Below are 24,703 nucleotides of genomic sequence, written 5' to 3' on the forward strand. Positions count from 1 at the left end.
AAATAAATTGGATTTCTTTGCTTTGCTTGGAGACCCTCCCCAAGAAAAAAAACTAAGTAAACGTTGTGAGAGTGGGTGCCTTTGAGGCCCCCGTCTACATTGGCTACTTAATGCAGTTTGAAACCGGTATTGAAGATCGTGTTTTCGCTGGGGAAGCCGCAGTTGGGAGCTAGCCTTCGAACTGCATTGAATGGTCGACGTAGATGGGGCCTTAGCCGGGGAGGATGGGTTCTAGCGGCCTGGGCAGCTCTTTCCAGGGCTGCTTCCCCGGGAGGCCAATGGAAAACCTCGCCTTCGCCAGGGAGGCTTTTGAAAAACAACAGCAGCAGAGCCGACGGCGTCCCATTTTAACGGCCGGCTTGGCCTCAGGAGGCTTGAAAGGGGCTGCCTTTGGGGCTCACTATGGCAAACGACGTTGCTCTCCATTGTCTCTCCCCCCCCCCCTTTTTTTTTGTTTTTGTTTTGTAAGAGTTGCTTTGTTGCGTTTTTAACGGGAAGGGAGGGGGCTTTGAAATTGTCTTTCTTGCGGTACTTCTGTATCCAAGGTCTTTTTCTTTTCTTTTCTTTTTTACTTTAGGAGACAAAGCAGGGTGGATTTCTCATCTTGTCTCTCTCTGCCAAATTCAGTTATAAGGAAAACTCTTTTTCCTTCGCAGCTCTTTTCTGTTCTGAATTAGTATTGTACAAAACAGCATCCCTTCCTTTCTTGATCAGCTGGAATTTCCATTAAACTGCCTGTATGCAATCCATTTTTTTTTCCAAAAAAGACTGCATTTATAGGAATTGAACAAGTAGAAGTTGCTCTTCTCGCCCCACAGTATTGCAGATTTTGAGTGTGTGCACTTCATACAAGTATATTTGTATTTTGATAGTGGAATATCAAGATTGTATGATTTTATGTGTGCGTGTGTGCGTCTGTATATATATATTCCACAATAATAAAATAATAATTTTAAAAAAGAAAAAAGTGTACTTCATAAGCACAAGATACTTTTCATAAAGACTGCTTTGTCTATTTTGCCATCGTCTAATGCAGGGGTCCTCAAACTTTTTTAGTGGAGGGCCGGTTCATGGTCCCACAGACTGTTGAGGGGCTAAATTATCATTTGAAAAAAATACGAACAAATTCCTATGCACACTGCACATGTCTTATTTGTAGTGCAAAAAAACCCCCAACAACATTTATTTATTTATTTATTTACTGCATTTATATCCCACTCACTCTCACCCCGAAGGGGACTCAGAGTGGCTTACAAGTTGTATGTACATACAATATATTATATTAGCATAACACAATATTAGCATTATATATTACTATATTGTACTATACCACTATACTGTAATATTATTAGTAATATTACATTTAATATATAATATATAATATTATTATATTGTATTATTATTAGTATTGTATTACATTACAATATTATTATCAATGTTATATGTATACACAATATATTATATTATTACCATAGCACAATATTAGTAAATGAAAGAATAATACAAGATTTAAAAATAAAAACAATTTTAACCAAAATAAACCCATCAGGATTTCAATGGGAAGTGTGGGCCTGCTTCTAGCCAATGAGATAGTCAAGTTAAGTAGGATTGTCGTTGTGTGCCTTCAAGTCATTTCAGACTTTGGGCAGGGGCCAGGTAAATGACCTTGGAGGGCCGCACCCGGCCCCCGGGCCTTAGTTTGGGGACCCCTGGTCTAATGGCTGTGTGACAAACATAGAGTTCACTTGAGAAGAACTCTTAAGATTGGTTAACTGTATTTTACCTGTTTGTTTCCAATTACCTTGATTAGATAACTAATTGCATCCCAACCTGTTGTAATTATTTATCTAATCAAGGGTAATCTGGAAACAAACAGGTAAAATACAGTTAATTTTAAGAGAATACAGTAGAGTCTCACTTATGTCCCTGCTCCCCGTGGTTCTATTCATATGTCTTTCTCACCAAGTTTTAATTTAGTGTTCATGTGGCCTGCCCTGGTTTTTATTGCTTTTTCTGAATTTTGGATTGTAATGTATGTTATTATTTATTGTATTGTTAAATTGTGTTATGATATGTTGTTTTATATTTTGTCATATTGTATGGTTTTGGGCATGGCTCCATGTAAGCCGCCCCGAGTCCCCGTTGGGGAGATAGTGGCGGGGTATAAATAAAGTTTTATTATTATTATTATTATTATTATCCAACATAAACGGACCGGCAGAACGTTGGATAAGCAAATATGTTGGATAATAAGGAGAGATTAAGAAAAAGCCTATTAAACATCAAAATAGGTTATGATTTTACAAATTAAGCACCAAAACATCATGGTATACAACAAATTTGACAGAAAAGGTAATTCATTACACATTAATGCTATGTAGTAATTACTGTATTTACGAATTTAGCACCAAAATATCACGATGTATTGAAAACATTGACTACAAAAATGCGTTGAATAATCCAGAACGTTGAATAAGTGAGTGTTGGATAAGTGAGACTCTACTGTAATTGCATTCCCCTTCTGTAGAAGTGTATTTGGAAGCAGGCTCACTATAGTATAAATCCCAGCAGTCACAACTCCCAAATGTCAAGGTCTATTTTGGCATATTGAGTATTCCTGCCAAGTTTGGTCCAGATCTTTCATTGTTTGAGGCCAAAGTGCTCTCTGGGTGTAGGTGAACTACAACTTCAAAACTCAGAGTCAATGCCCACCAAACCCTTCCGGTATTTCCTGTTGGTCATGGGAGTTCTCTGTGCCAAGATTAGTTCAATTCCATAATTGGTGGAGTTCAGAATGCTCTTTGATTGTAAGATAAATATAAATACCAGCAATTACAACTCCCAAATGACAAAATCTATCCCTTTCCAACCCCACCAGTATTCAAATTGGACATATCGGGTATTTGTGCCAAATTTGGTCCAGTGAATGAAAATACATCCTGCATATCAGATATTTACATTACTATTTATAACAGTAGAAAAATTACAGTTATGAAGTAGTAACAAAAATAATGTTATGGTTGGAGATCACCACAACATGAGGGAACTGTATTAAGGGGTCGCAGCATTAGGAAGGTTGAGAACCACTGGCTTAATGGTTCATTGAGATTTACTTCCAGGCACCTGCCGATAGACTTGCTGCTTTAGTATGAGTGGTCATTAAATTTAAGTCCATTTCACATTCATCTAAATATGATGGTTTGGTGGACTATTGCATAATATCCCAATATTAAGTTGAGTGGAAGCTAAGGAGGGCCAGCCCTGGTTGGTTCTTGTATGGGACACTGTGAAGGAATAGTGGATCCTATAGGCTATATTTCAGAGGAAGGAACTGGCAAAACCACCTCAAATCACAATAAATAGACCTCCAATTTGAATGCACATGCATACATACAGGTCTCTCTGTTTAATAGGCACTGGTTTATGAATGCTGATAGAACAATGTTACACAAAACATTGTCAATTTTGTTGACCATACTAAGATTTTTATCTCATATTTAAATAGCTATTATAGCATTATTTTCCAACACAACCTCTCTCTCTCTATCCCTTATGCAGGCTTGGAAAAAATTTCTCTGATCACATTAATCTAGGATCTTTCTTAACCCCAATAAGAATTCTGGAGTATTACAGGGTGTAAAATGCTCCATATCTAACGGAGTTATGAATGCAGGATCAAGAATATTCCTTAATACTCAAATATGCAAGGATAAAAAGCACAAAGTACATTTGTTCTGTGTAGATGCCACCCTTTGATTTTGCAGACGAGCATAGACACAATAACCAATAGAAGTGCTATATATTTGTTGGAACAATTTTATCCCAGTACCTTTTATCTGTGTTTTAAAATGTTTGTGGAAGGTTTGTAAAAGTTGGGGACATTGTTACCAGAAGAAATATAACAGTGTAATTAAATGCCTGCAATACTTGTTTTGTATGAATTATGCAACAAAATGTAACACTGGTGAACAAAAATATCCTACCTGCCTGGATGAAGATTAAAGTATATTGCTAAACTGAAGACAACTGATTTTAGTGCTTACGTATTTATAGTTTATTTATGCACTAGCATCTAATGTTTGCCGTATATATGTTGTGCTCCGCCCTGAATCTCCTTTGGGGTGAGAAGGACAGAATATAAATGTTTTAAATAAATAAATAAACAATTTAAAGATAAAAAAATTCAGTGGGTGATGATGGACCTAGTTTGAAAATGTACTGTTTTTAAAAATTCTAATGGGAAATAAATCTTTACCTTAAGACACTGGTGTAAACTCTTCAGCAGTTGTAATAATTGCTGTGCTTTTTGTGCAAATTTAGTGTATTTCTTAAAAGCAAAATGAAAATGGTATATATATGAGTTTGTGTTAGTTTTGGCTGACCATCTTGTTATTTCCAGCCAGGTTTGGAGATGGCTTGTATGATTCCTACATGAGAATAGATCAGATTAGATATTCAGATCCTACAAATGAAGAATGCACTCCTTCTGGACTTCCTTCACTGGGGAGAGCTAATGTAAGTGATTTCAAGCTTTTTATATTCTGTTATCCAAAACAGCACAAATAGATGCATTTTATAACTGGAAGCATCAACAAAGTACAATATTAATACCGCTGTATCTATGAAAAAGGCTATAATGGAGCAATGGCCTAATTTCAGTGCAATGCTAGCAGTAGCATTAGGATTTTGGGTCTTGCCCCTAGCTGCTTCAGAGTCTTCTCAAACAAGCACCATTTTCCCCACTATCTACAGCAGTGCTTCTCAACCTCTGGATCCCCAATTGTTTTGGATCACAACTCACAGAAATCCCAGCCAGTTTACAAGCTGTTAGGATTTCTGGAAGTTGAAGGCCAAAACATCTGAGGACCCACAGGTTGAGAAGCACTGATCTACAGCAAGTTTTGGGGCACATAGAAATCTATAGTAGTGAGGGGCATGGTTATGCTGGCCTTAATATCTTCTTTATCTTCTTAACTTCTTCTTGCTCTCTTGTATTGGATTCTACTTTTGCATGAGTGGAAATTTAGAATTACAGTGCAACATCTTATTTAATAACATGTTGAAAGGGATGATACATGTGTGTTGATGAATAACCCCATTCCTGTTTTAACAAGTACAGCTTGACAATACATTTTCCAGGGGGCATTGTGCATTGTGCCATAATATGCTTATCTTTTTCCTTCTTCCATTACTTTATAGCCTGAGGGAAGTGTTCCTGGTGTTGGAATTTGTTTGGTTGAATTAGCCAGACAGTAATCAGCATGGTTTGGAAATAGGAAAACAAAAACCTTTCCCATTATCAATTGCATAAAACTAGAAGTCAATCTCCAGATCAATTCCTGAAGCAAAATTAGCATTTTCTGGTAAGGTAGCACAATTGATAAGTATCACAAGACTCTTTTTTGACAGGCAATATACTTAGCACTTTGAAAATAATATCACTTGGGGCTTTTCCTCTTTTTACCCCTTAGGTATAATTTATTTACTATGTATTATTTACATTTTACATAATAAGAGTTGTAATCATAATATCTTATTGGCCCCTTCCTCCTTTTCACATCAGCCAGCTGAAAAAGCAATGGATACATGAGAAAATTATTAGTACACGAGCTTTGGGTTTTCTGAGATGTTCTGCATATAAATGTGTTTTGTGGATATAAACCATTGTATAACAATATTTCAATATTATAATTGCTTTTATTCTCCCCCAGAATATAATAATATGACTGGGAGAAGTGTAGTTCTTTTTTGTGACTGGTAAGCTTGAACAGTTTTATGTAGGCTGTTGAATAACAGACAAAGCTTGACCAATTTTTTAATTTTTTTTTAAAAAAACCTGCCTGGGGATAAGCAAGAAGTGAAGGCAGTGACTGATGATTATGCTCACTGTCTCTTTGGTTTAAATTAAAAGAGAGAAAGAGAACACTAAAACCACAGCACACATCTGTGGATCACTTGACTGCTGCATTTGTACTTATTGCTCACACGGGTATTAACAGTATGCCTATATGTTTCCCCATACTTGTTTATATGTTTATGGTAAATAGACAAGTGCCTAGTTATATGACTGAACAAGTGGTTTTATGTTTACATCCTACAATAATTGGTGTGTGTTATTTTTATGTAAAAGAAATAAATTCATGTGCTCTAAAACATTGCTTTTGGGAACACTAGTGTTGTCTGTCATTTGAATGGTATCTTAATTAGTCTTACATTTTTGTGAGTTTTGGAAAGTGACTTGGTTTGACTGCAGCAATTACATCCAGTTGTGACAAAAAATTTAACTAAGATCCTCTGTGAATACTTTCCAACAACAAGGGAATTGTATTCTGAGTAAAACCAGAAGTTGTATAATCTGAAAACTAGAAAAGTTCTGTAACCCTGTCATAATGTGATTTTTTTATTGGGAAACTGTAGCTTTACCAGGGGACAAAATAGGTTATAATGCGATGAAAATCACAGATGCAGGGTATATATATTTCACAGAATATATGTACTCTGCAATAATATAATATAATAAAACTTTATTTGTATTCCACCCTATCTCCCAAGGGGACTCAGGGCGGAATACAAATAAAGTATATATATTGAGTAAAACCATGATGTCATCAGCTGGTATCTGACAGATGATGTTATCAAAATATTCAGAGGTAAGTATCGCTTTTCTCTCTTTATCAGATATACATTATGTTTACACTTGCTTGTTTAGGTTTCTTTTCAATGTACACCTGAGGGAACGATGTCATGTTTACCTATAAATAAGCATTTGAAAGAATAGATTTCCAATTTGTGAAGTATATCTGAAGAGACCCTCAGTAGCTCTTGGTAGCCCTTTGCGTGCACGTGGGAGTAAACAACTTTGGATTTAGGGTGGGACTGAGTTCTGAGTAAATATGCATAGAATCCAACTGTTAAGTTGCCTGTCCAGATTCATAAATTTTTGTGATGTGCCAAATGAAGTGGTTTTGAATAAAAAGAATACAGTAGAGTCTCACTTATCCAATACTCGCTTATCCAACGTTCTGGATTATCCAATGCATTTTTGTAGTCAATGTTTTCAATACATCGTGATATTTTGGTGCTAAATTCGTAAATACAGTAATTACTACATAGCATTACTGTGTATTGAACTACTTTTTCTGTCAAATTTGTTGTATATCATGATGTTTTGGTGCTTAATTTGTAAAATCATAACCTAATCTGATGTTTAATAGGCTTTTCCTTAATCTCTCATTATCCAACATATTCGCTTATCCAACGTTCAGCCGGCCCGTTTACGTTGGATAAGTGAGACTCTACTGTATATGTAAATTCAAAGATGTGAACTGCACAGGGGGCGAGGTCCATTTTACTTCCCAGAGACTATCCCATGGGCTGCACCAACAAGATTGAGAACACCCTAAGTGACATAACACTTTCAGCTATGATTTTGACTGTTTTTCTGCCAGTTCCCCCCCCCTTTTTTTTTTTTTTTTTTTTTGGTGTTCGGGGGAGGTTTTGGTGACATTGCAAACTTAGAAGTAGAAAAGCAAAGCCCAGTAGGAGACAAAAAGTTGTTTGAAAATCAGCTCCCAAATTTTTTAAAAATGGATTGGGACTGGGAACTGGAGAGGTCTTGTGGGGCATCACAATAGCCTTGTTTAGGGGTTCCAAGGGCTGCATGCACCCCAAGCGTTACACTATTTGATTTTAAATATTTGTTACATGACTATATGTTTTATGTATTTATGTTTACGTGGTATTGTTTTAATTGCTGTATGGTTTTAACTTGTATGTTTCCTGTTGTATTGGAAACCGCTCTGAGTCCCTCGAGGAGATAGGACAGGATATAAAGTTTATTATTATTATTATTATTATTATTATTATTATTACTACTACTACTACTACTACTACACTATACCCACCCTTATGTAAAGAAATCGACCGTACTGCCATTATTGAAAGTGAAAAATCCAGCAGTTGTTTAAATGTGTTTGCAATTTCTTGTTCTATCAATATAGAATAAATTTTGACCATGAAGAATCAATACAGAAATCTGGCTAAAGTTAGTATTTACTGGCAGAACCGTTGGAAGTTATTTCAGCTTTCCTTATATTAAAACCATTTTTCAATTCTCTAGAATTTGTTGTGGAGTCATGGTGGGTTGCACTACCCCTTAACTGATTCTGCTAGAATGTTGTGTTCTGCCAGGAGAAGTGCACTGTTGTATACGCTATGAGAATGTATATTTGGTTGAAAGTCTTGTATGCTGACATATAAACAGGTCATGTTGCAAACTATTCAACATTTGCTCTGCAATGCTACCTTATGAATATTCCTGGGAGTAAGCCCCATTGTACTATGCATTCAGAAGTCTATCTGATCATAATTAAGTGCTATAATGTAGAGGCAGCAGCAGTTTTCTGAGTCTTCGCCTATATTGAGAGCATTCAAAAACTCTGGAGCCGGTGAACAGTGCACACCATTTGTCTTGTCAATCAGTTCTCTTGGCTGCTAACAGCTAGGCTATGGGCTAAATCAACTATGTGGACCAGCTTTTGCAAGAGGAAGTGTTGGATGCAGAGTGACAAGTTATTCTGAAGTCATCTGATTGTAAATTGAACTTGATGTTAAAATTATGTAGGTCAGTCTGCCAAAAGTAATCTGATCATTATCTAACTGGTTGCTGTACTTGAGTAACCAGGGATTCTTCATCTCCCCGCTGTTCCAATTCAGCCAAGTTCCCAAAATATAAAATTCGAACCAGGTGTGAAACTTATTACAGTGGGAGTGTGTACTTCTTAATTTCCCTATAACTGCATTCAGTGTGGGATGAAAAGTTTGAGGCATCCAACAACCTTATCTAAAGATTTGGAATAAAATCCTGTTTACTGGCAGTGTTGCATGAACATCAGGACTATCCTGGCACAACTTCACAGATTCTTTAATACACTCTTGTTTTGACATGTTACCCAATCAACATAGGAGCCAAAGTATTATGTGTAGATCGTGTTGGACTGAGAGCAAACTCTGCTTGAATCCATAACATTCTTTGGAAGTGGCTTTGGGCCTCTAAGACAGTGCTAATCACACAAGTTATGTTTAAGCATTTGCATATTTATAGAGAGAGAGTTAATGCATATTGTACATGCCTGTTTTTGGAAGCATATTTACTGAATGTCCTCAGACATCCAGCAGCATAGAAACTGCAAAGGACTTGGAATTATGCTCAGTTGAACACAGTACAGAGTTCCTGTGATCCCATGACTATATGTCTAGTCTAGGGAGCTCTGTATTCACTTTCAGTCAATCATAGAAAGATATTTGTTGCTGTTGAGAACATGACAATGTTCAAGGCAGGATTTGCATCTTCATGTCTCCTCCGCCCATTCAGCTCTCCATGTGTTTAAGCAAATACCAGAACAATACTAAAGTTGCACTGACCAAAGAAGTGATGCAAATCAAAATATTTATATTGAATTCAATGGAAAGTCAAAATGCACACTATTCCTCCATCCCAACACCCTGATAACAAATAGGAATCAAATTAGACTCGTTATTAATTGCAGCAATATAAAAAGTTTCTTTTGTCAAGGGATTTAAAACAGCTTTAGCAAACATAAAACAAAATCCAGTGAAAACTTTGCTTTTACAAATGTTATTAAATTAAATAAAAGGATTATTTTTTAAAACACAGTTTAAAAATATTGAAAACATCAAAATATAAAAGCAAAGCACACATTGCATTCAAAACACATAATTGAAGCATCAAAGGCCTGGCTGAATGGAAAGGCTCTTTGCCTTCCAGCAGAAAGAGAACATCGAGATCCAACTGCATTTTCTATGGAAGGGAACTGCATGATTTAGGAACAACCATTGAGAAGGCCTCTCCTTTGTTCCTATCAAACATGCCTGTGATAGTGGCCAGACTGATAGCAAGTTCTCCCTCAAAGATGTCAATATTTGGGATAGTTTGCATAGGGAAAGATGGTCATTTAGATAATCGGGACCCAGGCCATTTAGAAATTTTAAGGTCACAACCAGTTCATCAAATTCTGCCTGAAAACTGATGACTGAAGTTGTTTCAACAGGGAGATTATGTTTCCTGGCCCCAGCCAGCAGCCTTGCCCCAGCCTTTTAGATCTGCTGAAGTTTCTGAACAGTTTCCAAAGACATCTCCATGTAGAGTGTATTAAAGTAATACAGACGGAATATAATCAAGACATGTGTTACCATGGCCAGATCTGACATCTCCAGGAACAAGTGTCACTTGTGCACAAGTTTCTAAATGTGCAAACAGAGTCCTGGCCACCACTGAAAGGTGGGTATCAAGATCTAATTCCACATCCAGGAGTAAGTGTAACCCCATCAATCAAGGGCTGTATTCCTGTTTTTTATCTGTCTTACAACTGACCAAGAACCCCTGTGTCTTGTCTGATTTAAGTTTCAATGTGTTTACTGGTATCCAATCTACTTTTGACAAAAGACACTGCTCATTCATTCATTCAAGTCTCACTTTTCTCCTAGATGGGACCCAAAACACTGTGCACCATATGATAAAATGATTTAGCTAAAACAATCTGAAACACAATTTGGAATTTCAGGTTCAGCCGACTTCTTCGGAGTTAGGTGGGAAGGAAACAGAGTTAGATGCCATTAGTATACTAGTAATACTAAATGTCAAAATACCAGGTGTCCTTTCCCAATGGTTTCATGTAGAGATTAACTAGCATGGGTGATAGAATCAAATCCAGTGACCAGGATGTCAAACAAGAATTCCCCAACATCATTTTTGGAGTCTCTCACTCCAAGGAGGATGGGGACCATTGTAAAACAGTGACCCTGGGTACTATCTTTTAGCCAATCATTAAACCAGATTGAATTGGGTCTAAATAACCATTCTCACACAGGAATCCTGGAGATAGAAGCCCATCACATGCTGTGAAACCTTTCCCGAGAAACCAATATTTCAGATTTTCAAGTATGGCAGATTTCAGGGAAGCATGTGTTTGTTTTTGCATCACCACATACTTATTTTAGGCAAGATGGAAGCCTGCTGTACTGCAGTTATGTATTCATGACTCCCCTTATCTACTTAGGCAGTCCTTTTTTGACTGCTTTTAAGTGCCAGGGATGTCATGTGTCCAGTAAATGTGTAGTAGCTCTCACATATCCAAGGAACCTACCCACACCCCTAGTTGCAGAAATGGAAACATATCCAATAATATAGAACAGGGAGGAGCCAAGTTCACCTCGACCAGACCTGTATCAAACTATGGGCTCTTCCAAACAAACCCTATATCCCAGGATCTGAACCCAGGTTTTGTGCTTTAAACTAGATTATATGAATCCCCACTGCCAGATAATCTGGGATAAACAGAAAACCTGGGATCAGATCCTGCGATAAAGGGCCTGTCTGGATGGATGCTACAGCATCTAAGGGCCCTTCCACACAGCCATATAACCCAGAATATCAAGCCATATAACCCACAATATCTGCTTTGAACTGGGTTATCAGTCCACACTGCCATATATCCCAGTTTAAAACGGATAATGTGGGATTTTATTCAGCTGTGTGGAAGAAGTCTAAGTCAGACCTGATCCAAACAAGTTTTATCTACAAAAATAACAAGGCATAGGGCATGCAGCAATTAAACTTAGTGAAGGGAACAGTGGAGAATACAGCAGTAGTGTTTTACAAAAACATGTGAAGATATATTAGTAGAACAGGTTGTTAACACTTGTCTTATCAGAATCCCTATAGGCACAATGCCTGAGGACTCTAAATCACACCCACCATATCACTTCAGTAGTTAATATGAAGTCAGCATACTTCATGCAGGTAAGCAGAGGGAGAGAGGACGACAAATGTCTTTCGCCATACAAATGTCTTTTGCGGCACATCAGTGTTGGCCACACTGTTTATTTTTCCACCTTCACTAGTAGCAGAGTTCATAATGAGAAATATGCTCTGTGCAGAAAGCAGGGATATAGTGGCCATCAATCGCCACATGAAGGTAAACTCACTGTGGATAAACAAGAGGTACTCCACTTCAGCTGTAGTTAGCACAATACTCTGATCCCTTTTGCAAACAAGGACCACAGCCTGGTCGCATAAAAATTGTTGGCTATGTACACAATTTTACTGCAACACTAGTATCATTTCAATAATAATAGTTTGTGATTCAATAGGGAGGGAACTAAGAAAGCACTTAGGTGGCATGGCATCACTCATTTGATTAAAACATCTTCTGAATATCTCAGTGACTGAACATTACTGCCCTTCTTTATTTCTTTATTTCATAGGCAAACCTCCAGCAGATGCATTGACTCACGATTATTCACACAGCACGATGCAAACTAATCTGTAGTGTGAACAGTAGCACTAGCCATTGTGAATTCAGTTTTCAGTGGAGTTGCTAACCTTTATAAACACAAGATTGCTTGTTATTTATCTATTGTAGTAAAACCATACCTGGGAATAGAACAATGGGACTAGCAACATTTGCCTGACATCTGTCTTATCATGCTGCTAAAAAGTCCATGCAAGTGCACCTGAAGCATGAAACTTGGCTACCCTCTAACAATATGATCTCCCTGTGTTCATACGCATTTTCACTTCATCACAGCTGTTGTTTATTTATTACTGCAACCAAGCAGATAGAATTTAAATGGCTGGAAGTGGGTCCTCTCTCAGAATGGAAATGAGAGTGTGGAGTGAGGCTGGGGCTTCCTTGCATCAGGGCAATTTGTCTGACCACTTGAGCCTTAGTGAGAGTAAGGGGGCACTAGTAGATTAGCAACAAGATGAGACAATCAGTCAAGTTACTAATGAGTACGCTTGTGCCAAAAGGCACAGAATATACCTGATTGAATAGATTGAATAGCTGATGCAAATGCCATACTGTATCATGTATGAACCAGGCCTATCCTTTAGTTAGACTCCTAAGAACATAGTAAGGTGTCTAAACCAAATCAGATCATTAGTTTAACTCAGGCATTGGCAAACTTTGGCCCTCCAGGTGTTTTGGAGTTTGGAGTTGAAGTCCAAAACACCTGGAGGGCCAAAGTTTACCTATTCCTGGTTTAACTTATTCAGAGTTTCACACATTAGCTGCAGTGGTTTTCCAGGGTTTTGATGGCACTTTTCTAGTCACCTTGCACCAAGCAGGCAGGGTTATATACAGTGTGGTAGCCTTTAATGCTCACTGGCTTCAAAGCAATGATGCTCAAAATACAACCTTGGTTGTATGAGCCACTAAGCTCTTTTTTTCCATTCTCCAGTGCTCTCCCAATTTTTTAATGATTGTCATTAGCACCAAAATTCACTGATGCTAAACCAAGGATGGTTGAAATGCAGCCCATGGATAGGATAAGCCCACATCTCCCAACCCAAAACATACAGAAGCAATTTTATCGTGTATTGGATTTCTCCTTTGTTTTTTACCCAGGAATACAGTCATCTATTGAAACCAGTGGAAGAGTAGGCTGATATCTTTTGCAACACTGACCTCATCTAGGATCATTTTGTCTGCCTTTTGGACCAGCTATAATTATTAGTTAATCTTACGGGATATGAAGAGATTTGAATCTGTATTTAGGGATTTCAAAAGGCTCTCACATGCTGGGAATCTTACTGATCCCACTACAGTGAGTCATTCAGTGGATGTTGTCCTTGTATTCCTGTGACTGAATTGTCTGGTATGTGTTCATGTCAATAAAAATAATTATCACTGAGGAATTTTTCTTTTAATCTTTGATAATTGACTTATTCCATAGATGGTCACTATGGAAGTCTTTTTTGCATGCTCTTTTACTGATTATTCCATGGGATGTTGGGAAAGCGACAGAGATTTTCCTATGTTCCTTTTAGTTGGTGTTCCTTTTATGTGTTTTTCTCCTTCAGTTCTGGATTGTATCTGATTCCAAAAAGCTATAACTGGTGTTACAGTTGATCGGATAGACTGCCACAGGCATCCTGGGCAGTAGGACTTCTCTGACAATTTGCTGTGAAACCAAATTTTAAAATAGTGTCGTGGTTTCTGCTCGCTCACCACAAAATATAAACACACGGAAGTATTTATTTTCTCGCTTGCAGGATATATTGAAGTGAAGAAAGATCACTGAATACAGATAATTATAAAATATGTAAGTGATTACAAGAGAATTGTGTGTTTCTGTGTGCGCCTTCAGGTTGTCTGCAAAATGGCTAAGAACAGCAGGAAATATAAAACTCCCTGTAGCCCTTGGCACTTCATTTCTTTACATAAGCAGTTTGGACTCCATCAGTCTGGATATCATGTGCTGATGTCAGTGATCCTATTGTGTTTCATACAAAAAGAGAGGGAAGCTTCCCTCCACTTCACATGCTATCCAGGCTTTTAATTTGTTATGTCAAGGTTCTGCAGAAGATAGAATGGTTGGAATTCAGATAGTTGATGTGCCAAATATTCGAATACCAAACTAACACTGTCTTTGTGCTTCTGAATAAATTGCTAAACAAAGCATTATTAAAATATTTATCATTGTTACATTTTTCTCTTTCTAACATGAGATAAATCTCCCTCATATTTTAAGGTTCCATTGAAAACATTTGTCTAGATCCCTGGTAGGATTATTTGTCAATGTAATGTAGTCATTGTTATAGTTCAGATTAGAAAACAACACTAATATGTTTAATGACTTGTATCATAGTTTATTATTTCAATGTTTAGTTATACCAAATGAGATACAGCTTAAAACCTAAAAATATATAAATATTAAAATAAAATTAAATATTAATGATATTAAAAATAAATAGTTGAAATCCTTGATGACTGATTAAAATGCATTCAAGACTAAAACCACAGCACCCCTGAATTTATAATTTAAAAACCCTTCTTTAAAAGCCTGTTTGAATGAAAAGATTTTAGTCTGCTGCTGGAAGGATAGCAGGGAGGGGGCCATTCTGGCTTCCCAGGGCAGGGAGTACCAGAGTCAAGGGGCAGCCACTCATTCCCTCAAACCGAACTTGTGATGGCAGTGGGACTGAGAGAAGGGCTTCTCCTGAAGATCTCAGGGCCCAGGCAAGTTCGTACAGGTTTGTACAAGATCATCCAGATGGCCTGGACCTGGGCTATCTAGTGCAGGTGTCCACAAATGTTTTAAGCAGAGGGCCAGTTCACAATCCTTCAGGCTGTTGGGAGGGCCAAACTATGGTTTGAAAAAAAATGAACAAATTCCTATGCACAATACGCGTATCTTATTTGTAATGCAGCAAAAAATTAAAGAACAATACAGTATTTAAAATGAAGAACAATTTTAACCAACATAAACTTGCCAGTATTTCACTGGGAAGTGTGGGCCTGCTTTTGGCTGATGAGATAGTCACGTTAATTATGATTGTTGTTGTGTGCCTTCATGTTGTTTCAGGCCCTAAGTTATAGGTTTAGGGCGGGGGCCACATCCGGTCTGCAGACCTTAGTTTGGGGACCCCTGGTGTAGGGCTTTAAAGGTCATAAAAAATCCATGAGTTGAAACCTATTTATGAGCACAGCCTCATAAATTGTAGGATAATTGGCAAGGTGAAAAATATATTGTGAGATAGATACATTGTAAGTACTCACTAATGATCAATATATTGTGGTCTTCTCTAATTTTATAATTTGATAATGAAAAAGAAACTTCAATAACTGAGATTGAATTTAGGAGAGATCTATGTGTAGGACATAAAACCATTTATTGAAAAATGGTTGTAGGTATTTTATAACTTAGAATCATAGAATCATAGAATAGTAGAGTTGGAAGAGACCTCATGGGCCATCCAGTCCAACCCACTGCCAAGAAGCAGGAAATTGCATTCAAAGCACCCCCGACAGATGGCCATCCAGCCTTGCTTGGCAAAACCAATTGGCTGACAAGCCATTCAGCAAATGTCATGTTCTTATTTGGTAAGTGTGTGTATTGGAGTGTGAAAGCTAGATTTTTTTTTACATCTTCTTCATTTACATAGTCGTTTCCAACTCTTTGTGACCTCATGGACCAGTCCACGCCATAGCTCCTGTCGATTGTCGCCGCCCCCAGTTCCTTCAAGTTCATGCCAGTCACTTCAGGGATACCATCCATCCATCTCGCCCTTGGTCGGGCTCTCTTCCTTTTTCCTTCCATTTTCCCCAGCATCATGAACTTTTCCAAGCTTTCCTGTCTTCTCATGACGTGGCCAAAATACTTCATCTTTGCCTCTAGTATCCTTCCGTCCAGTGAGCAGCTGGGCATTATTTCCTGGAGGATGGACTGGTTGGATCTTCTTGTGGTCCAAGGCATTCTCAGGATTTTCCTCCAGCAACAAAGTTCAAAAACATCTACCTTCGCTCAGTCTTCCTTATGGTCCAGCTCGCATCCATAGGTTACTATGAGGAATACCATTGCTTTCACAATGTGGACCTTCGTTGCCAGTGCGATGTCTCTGCTCTTCACTATTTTATCAAGGTTGGCCATTACTCTCCTCCCAAGAAGTAAACGTCTTCTGATTTCCTGGCTGCAGTCTGCATCTGCAGTGATCTTTGTGCCTAGAAATATAAAGTCTGTCACTGCCTCCTCATTTTCTCCCTCTATTTGCCAGTTATCAATAGGTGTGGTTGCCATAAACTTGGTTTTCTTGATGTTTAACTGCAGCCTGGCTTTTGCACTTTCTTCTTTCACCTTGGTGATAAGGCTCCTCAGCTCCTCCTCACTTTCAGCCATCAAAGTGGTATTACCTGCATACCTAAGGTTGTTAATGTTTCTTCCAGCAATTTTAACTCCGGCCTTGGAGTCGTTAAGCCCTGCACGTCACATGATGTGTTATGCTGTGTTATGATGTGTACAAGTTGAATAGGTAGGGTGAAAGTATACAGCCCTGCCGTACTCCTTCCCCAATCTTGAACCAGTCTGTTGTTCCGTGGTCAGTTCTTACTGTGGCTACTTGGTCTTTATACAGATTTCTCAAGAGGCAGAGAAGGTGACTTGGTATCCCCATACCACCAAGAATATGCCACAGTTTATTATGGTCCACACAGTCGAAGGCTTTAGAATCTATATCTATCTATATCTATATATCTATATCCGTAATAAAAGTGAAAACCCGTATGTGTGTATGTGGCACAGGTTTCCGCTCACACAGACAGCCTCCGGCCTCCACAAACAGGCTATAGTTCCCAGTGTTGAGAAGCCAGCAAGTCACTCTTTTCCACTGACATTGCGGTTACAGCGAGCTCAGTGAACATGCAGCCCAACCCCTGCCAATGTCTTTCACAAACACTACGGCTCACCACCCAAGGAATGCTTTCGTTTGGGGACCATTTCCTCCTAGATTGTGCATTGTCCTCCATCACAGGCAGGCATCCCAGGGTTCTCCATTGATGTGGAATTTGCATGACCCTGCCTACTGCCCTTCCCTTTCAAATCTGTCTGCAGAACAAACACAGCACAACTACACTTCCTGGAGGAGTTTGGGGGATTGACTACATGGTGGAAGTTGTAGTTCACCCTGCATCAAGTCAGAGCACTGTGACTCCTACTGGGGAATGTAGAGGAGTTGTAGTTCACCTACATCCAGAATGCTATGAACCCAAACAATGATGGCTCTGGGACAAACTTGCCATGCATACTCAATATGCCCAGATTTGAATACTGGTGGGTTTTGAGGGGAATTGGCCTGGGCATTTGGGAGTAGTAGGTACTGGGATTTATAGTTCACCTGCAATGAATGAGCACTCCGAACCCCTCCGATGATGGACCATGACCAAACTTGGCACACAGAGCCCCCATAACCAAAAGAGCATATTGGACAAGTTTGGGGGAAAAGGAGTTATAGTTTACCTGCATCCAGAGAAACAGTGACCCCTACCGACAATGGACCGGGACCAAACTTTGCACAGAGAAGCCTCATGACCAACTGAACATACTGTAGGGAGTTGTGGGAATGGGCCTTAATTTTGGGAGTTGTAGTTCACCTGCATCCAAAGAGCACTGAACCCAGCCAACAACGGATCTGGACCAAACTTGGCACACAGACTGAACATTGCCTGCCGTGGATACTCACAGATGTTTCGGGACAATTGCCCTGGAAATCTGGGAGTTGTAGTAGTTCACCCCATCCAGAGAGCACTGCAGCCAGGCGATGACCAGCCAATGACATATCTGGACCACACTTGATACACAGACCCAAAATGGCCAACTTTGAATACTGGCAGGTTTGGGGGGGATTGACCCACGATTCTGGGAATTGTAGTCCACCCACTCCAAACTGAGAATACCTAACAATCAAAGACAAATAATGCCTTTTTCAAATAACCTGGGCATCACCGGGTTCCCAAGCTAGTCTATATATATAAAAGGGTAATGGAATCACGACACCGGACAAAACAACTAAACTAAATGCCCCACAACCTTGAAAATTGACAGCAACACGCCTCTATGTTCATACAACAAAAAGAAAAGAAAAATAAAGTCCTAGCCACAGCAACGCGTGGCCGGGCACAGCTAGTAGTCAATCAAGGAGAAATAGATGTTTTCCTGTAACTCCGTGTCTTCCTCAATTATCCAGCAGATATTGGCAATTTGGTCTCTCGTTCCTCTGCCTTTTCTAAACCCAGCTTGGACATCCGGCAACTCTTGCTCCATGTATTGCTGGAGTCTTCCTTGCAGGATCTTGAGCATTATCTTACTGGCATGGGAGATAAGTGCTACTGTATGGAAGTTTGAGCATTCTTTAGTGTTTGCCTTTTTTGGTATGGGGATATAAATTGATTTTTCCATTCTTGGGTTTTCCATATTTGCTGGCATATGGCATTCATCACCTTGACAGCATCATCTTTCAGCTCAGCTGGGATCCTGTCATCTCCTGCTGCCTTGTTATTAGCAATGCTTCTTAAGGCTCATTCAATCTTGCTCTTCAGGATGTCTGGGTCTAGTTCACTCACCACACCGTCAAAGCTATTCTCTAAATTATTATCCTTCCTATACAGATCTTCTGTATATTCTCGCCACCTTTTCTTGATCTCTTCAGCTTCTGTTAGGTCCCTGCTATCTTTGTTTTTGATCATGCCCATTTTTGCCTGAAATTTACCTCCAATGTTTCTGATTTTCTGGAGGAGGTCTCTTGTCCTTCCTATTCTATTGTCTTCTTCCACTTCCATGCATTGCTTGTTTAAAAATAATGTTTGTTATTTTGTACCAGATTCCATGTGGTATAACCTACAGACAGAATTCCCATCGTTCTTGAGATAGACAGCTTAACATTCTGGATCCAATAATGTGTCCTGTTTCGTCTACATGGAGGAGTCCTAAATAACTTAGTCTGGGACATTATGGTTCCTTTTATGGTGTGCAGCTTCAAAGCTTTCCCTGTTTCTTCTTGCAAGACAATTGTCAGCTACTTTGCTTTAGTTTTCTCTTGTTTAATTGACATCAGAAACACTTTTCAATTCTGCTTCTTCAGCTATTGTGACATATTCCATAGTTGTTATCAGCCTTTAAATTTCATCCTAACTTGTAAAAATACTGCTTACTGTTGAGATTAAAGAGGAGGGGTTATTTTTCAGGAAACACACCTTTCTTCTGAAATTCAGATTCCTTCATAATTCACATTTAATTGGTGATGTTTTATGTATATACAGACAGACCCCAGGTTACGAACAAGATAGGTTCTGTAGGTTTGTTCTTAAGTTGATATATATGTCTGGAGTTACACTTAAAAATTTACCTGTTCCAACTTACATAGGAATTCAACTTAAGAACAAACAGAAAGTGAGGTGAAATCTTCTGAACAGGGGCACAGACAGCAAAAGAAATATCACAAGGTTGCTAAACCTTCCCTATGCTATCCAAAGCTCATATGTATATGTATGCATAAGAGAAAGAGAGCATGCACGAGAGAGGGCGAGATTGGATAGCATAGAGAAGTTTTAGCACCCCTGTAGTGTTTCTTTTGCTGTCTGTGCCCCTGTTCAGAAGATTTCACCTCACTTTCCTTCCCTGTTATAATTGGGTTTTGGAAAAAATTGACTTATTGTGGAAATTTGACTTATTTGGTGATAAAGCTTCAGTGGAGACACCTTTCCCCCGCTATAACTCTTTCAGGAGTGTGAATTTCCCTTCCTAGGGGTAAATTTCTCAATTCCTGTTGTCTTACCCCCCTTTCTAACTATGATTTGTTTATTAGTCAGATGTTTGTAACTCACAGACTGCCAGTACAGTAGAGTCTCACTTATTCAACATAAACAGGTCGGCAGAATGTTGGCTAAGTGAAAATGTTGGATAATAAGGAGGGATTAAGGAAAAGCTTATTAAACCTCAAATTACGTTACGATTTTACAAATTAAGCACAAAAACATATGTTTTATAATAAGTCTGTCACTTGTTTGGTAGAATGGCTGCACTTATATTGTTGAGCGTGTTGGCCCGCTGCACGTTACTGCCTAGAGAAACAGCTGTGGATCTAGGCAGAAGGCAGACTGCGTTGGATAATACAGAATGTTGGATGAGTGAAGGTTGAATAAATGAGATTCCACTGTATATGAAAAATGTGTTGGGAGTAATTTTTCCCTTGGTTAGCTAAATGCAAACACATAGCAATGAGTTTAAAGTTAAATGTGTCTTTTGAAAAGTGTTCTTAACTATGAGTCATTTGTAAGTTGGATGTTTGTAACTCAGGGACTGCCTGTCTAGTGTGTGGTCACCTTATTCAAAATTTTACAGTGTCTGTCATTCTTTCTCTGCAGTTCAGCCTTAGGCCCAATGAAGAACGTGTTACTAAAATGCTAATTCTCTGGATCATATTTTCTATGAGGCTCTCAAAAGCTGTGTGCCTTAAAATACTGTCTACATTTTCCAGACAGAGGTATCTGTTAATGGTTGTTAGGACAAATATATATCTTTACATTTTATAAAACGCTGCATTTTTTGAACCAGTATCATAAACTCTCTGTTTTGGCATTTCAGTGATAGGGGTATCTAAGTTATATTCAGCAAGATTTATTTTGCAGCTGTGTTATTTTGCTGCTTTGATAGACATTTTTAAAAAGGTAAAGGTTTCCCATGACGTTAAGTCCAGTCATGTCTGACTCTGGGGGTTGGTGCTCATCTCCATTTCTAAGCTGAAGAGCCGGCTTTGTCCGTAGACACCTCCAAGGTCATGTGGCCGACATGACTGCATGGAGTGCTGTTACCTTCCCGCCGGAGCGGTACCTATTGATCTACTCACATTGGCATTTTTTCGAACTGCTAGGTTGGCAGGAGCTGGAGCTAACAGCGGCCGCTCCCACCGCTCCCGGGGTTTGAACCTAGGACCTTTCAGTCTCCAGCTCAGTGCTTTAACGCCACCGGGGCTCCTTATGATAGATATTAGGTTGCTGTAAAGGAACTGAATAGCAAAGCTCATCAGCTATTTCAGCCTCCCATATATTTTTGATGAAATGTAAGCTACTGTTTTCATTTACAAGAACTAGTTGTAGTTTGAAATTGATGGTTACAGTGCAAAACAGATATTTCTGCACTACCTGCAATATAATATAGCACTTTATCATGCTATCTTAATGTAGAAACAAAAGTAATAAAACCATAAGAGTGTATTTTGCCTCTTGGGAAAAATTTCTATGCCTATGTTATACTGACATCTAGTATTCATGGTGTTTTCTTACCAATTTAGGTTTGCTGTTCTTACTGGGGAAAATATTTCAAACTACATTGGCACAGAATAGCAAATCTTCTTTTTCCAGGGCCAAATCTGGGTCAAGGTGATATTTTAGCAGATAATGCAAAATTTCTTGAGTTGCATCTTCTTATACCACTGCAGATGAAAGTGAATGATGAGAGAGCTATCCATACATCTGTAAGAGTAGCATGGAGTCCTTGGTAACCAAATTGCCATTCCCATGTCACTCTATTTGCCTTTCCATCCTCCCCTTTGGAAAGCCACCTTCATGTTGTGCTTCTGCTTCTCAATTATTTTTGCATGTTTACTTGTGGTGTAATGTCTTTTTCCCCTTTCTAGTAAACTGCTTGTGGTCTGAGCAAAGTCACATACGTTATTGGCTGATTTATGCTAAGTTTTCAGTATCTGCCCCTTTGCTGATTGAAGAACATTGCATACCTGCTCATTATGCATGCTAGTGGAAGGCTGGTTGCATTTGAATTAGATCAAAATTGTTATATATTTTAACTATACTTGTTGATATAATTGTTCACTGTAATTGTTGTTCTTCCCCAGTTTTTAAATGAGAATTCTGTACTTAACACTTCCTTTGTTTCATTTTTGCAGGTAGCTACTAACACAATCACAATGAAGGATCATCCTTTGACTGGGAGCCAAGTCAAAGTTGAGCAGCTATTTGAAGACTCTGGTAACAGAAGGAGCAGCACTCTTCAGTCCTCTGGAATAAATGGCTCTGAAAGGTCTTTTCCATCTCCAGCGAAAGATAAAAGTATTGACAGTATAACTGTATCCAAAATCAGTGGCAGTTCAACAAAAGCACATAAAACTGGTTGTCAATCTCCAGATCAAGCCCTGAAGCAACACAAACAGCAGTTAACCGTCTATGAGCAGCAAGAAATACTTAACTTCCCGGAAATTTATTTTGTGGGTCCAAATGCAAAGAAAAGGCAAGGAGTCATTGGTGGCCCAAACAATGGGGGATATGATGACGAACAAGGCAGCTACATCCATGTGCCTCATGACCATCTTGCCTACCGATACGAAGTACTTAAAATAATTGGAAAGGGCAGTTTTGGCCAAGTAGCTAAAGTTTTTGACCATAAACACCACCAGCATTTGGCCTTGAAGATGGTAAGAAATGAGAAGAGGTTTCACAGGCAGGCAGCAGAAGAAATTCGGATTTTGGAGCATCTCAAAAAACAAGATAAGACGGGTAGCATGAATGTCATTCACATGCTAGAGAGTTTTACCTTTCGAAATCACATATGTATGACCTTTGAACTCTTGAGCATGAATCTATATGAACTAATCAAAAGAAATAAGTTTCAAGGCTTCAGTGTACAGCTTGTACGCAAATTTGCCCACTCTATATTGCAATGTCTAGAGGGTCTTTGTAAAAACAAAATTATACATTGTGACTTGAAACCTGAAAACATTCTTCTAAAACAGCAAGGGCGAAGTGGCATCAAAGTAATTGATTTTGGATCTAGCTGTTTTGAGCACCAAAGAGTCTATACTTATATACAGTCTCGATTCTACAGAGCCCCAGAAGTCATTCTGGGAAGCCGCTATGGGATGCCCATAGACATGTGGAGTTTTGGTTGCATTCTTGTGGAACTGTTGACTGGTTACCCACTCTTTCCAGGAGAGGACGAGGGGGATCAGCTAGCTTGTATGATGGAGCTACTTGGGATGCCCCCTCAGAAACTGCTGGACCAGTCCAAGCGAGCCAAAAACTTCATCAATTCTAAAGGTCATCCTCGCTATTGTACTCTGACCACACAGCCAGATGGGAAGATTACTCTTAATGGCAGCAGATCGCGTAGGGGTAAAATGCGTAGTGCTCCGGGTAACAAGGACTGGGTTACAGCGCTGAAAGGCTGCGATGACCCCTTGTTTATAGAGTTCTTAAAAGAATGTCTTAATTGGGATCCTTCTGCACGAATGACTCCGAGCCAAGCTTTAAGACATCCTTGGATTTGTAAACGAATACCTAAGCCACCAAGCACAGATAAAACGTCAGGCAAGCGGATTGCTCATTATACAAGCTCTTTCCCAGGGCTAGGTTCCAGATTGCCCCCAGTAATTGGGGTAGCCAACAAACTGCGAGCTAATCTAATGTCAGACACAAATGCCAATATACCTCTATGTACTGTGCTACCCAAATTGGTCAGCTAATAGAGAATTACATATTCCCAGAATACATATGCTGTGTTTTTAATTATCTCCATTAAATAAAAAAAGAAGATGAAATGTAAAGGGTGGGGGTGGGGGCGGAGGACTGAAAAGAATTTTTATTGAACAGTAAATCTTGTATAAAAAATTGAATCAGAAATAAGCATTTTAAGGGCTATGATTGTTTTATCAAGTCATTTCAGCTGGAATGTAGTGCTTGTTACATCACTTCTGGTAGGTCAGCACATTTGTTTTGTTCAAAGAGGTTATGCACTGTGTAACAGATGGATTTTATAGCACTGTTGTAATAAAACTCAAAAACCACTTAACAGTCTCACTTAAGGGACAGTTTACTACAAATCAGTTGAAAATAAACAAACTATGCACCTGATTGATTGGCTGAAGAATAATCACAGAATAATGACCAAAGCACAAGTTTTTAAAATATATTTTTGCTTTGTACGTTAATATAATGGCATATAGACCATAGCAGCAAAGGAGTTGCTATGAAGTGAATGGTCTTAGGGCTCTAGGTTTAATGCATTTTGTTTTAATTTCTCATACTGAATTCAGTGGGTTCATCTTTGCAATTTGGTATAGGTATATGGAAATAAAATTCAGTATTACGTGGTTGTTGTGTGTTTTCCGGTCTGTATGGCCATGTTCCAGAAGTAGTCTGCCTGGATGTTTCGCCCACATCTATGGCAGGCATCCTCAGAGGTTGTGAAGTATGCCATAGATGTGAGCGAAACGTCAGGAGAGAATACTTTTGAAACATGACCATACAGTCTGGAAAACACACAACAACCCAGTGATTCTGGCCATGAAAGCCTTCGACAACACATTCAGAATTAGTTTGTCACTCATCAGAATAGG

The 24,703-nt window shown here is 38.8% G+C and overlaps 1 protein-coding gene across 6 annotated transcripts in view; it reads left to right on the forward strand.

The window, feature by feature from the left end:
- Positions 1-24,218, forward strand: part of dyrk3 (dual specificity tyrosine phosphorylation regulated kinase 3) — a 57,599-nt gene extending 33,381 nt beyond the window's left edge. For 2 of the 6 annotated variants that reach the window (XM_062978590.1, XM_008115663.3), the window contains exons 2-3: positions 4,404-4,515; positions 22,259-24,218. In XM_062978590.1, coding sequence (XP_062834660.1) covers positions 4,404-4,515; positions 22,259-23,830 — 1,684 coding nt within the window. In that variant the 3' untranslated portion in view covers positions 23,831-24,218. Of the gene's footprint in view, positions 1-4,399; positions 4,516-5,199; positions 5,364-21,646; positions 21,735-22,258 lie in introns of those variants that run through there. The other 4 variants (XM_062978591.1, XM_003224024.4, XM_016995473.2 and 1 more) reach the window with 3 other exon arrangements.
- Positions 24,219-24,703: the final 485 nt, after the last annotated feature.

Source organism: Anolis carolinensis, chromosome 4 (genome assembly GCF_035594765.1).
Source record: "Anolis carolinensis isolate JA03-04 chromosome 4, rAnoCar3.1.pri, whole genome shotgun sequence".
In the NCBI taxonomy this organism is placed as follows: Eukaryota; Metazoa; Chordata; class Lepidosauria; order Squamata; family Dactyloidae; genus Anolis; species Anolis carolinensis.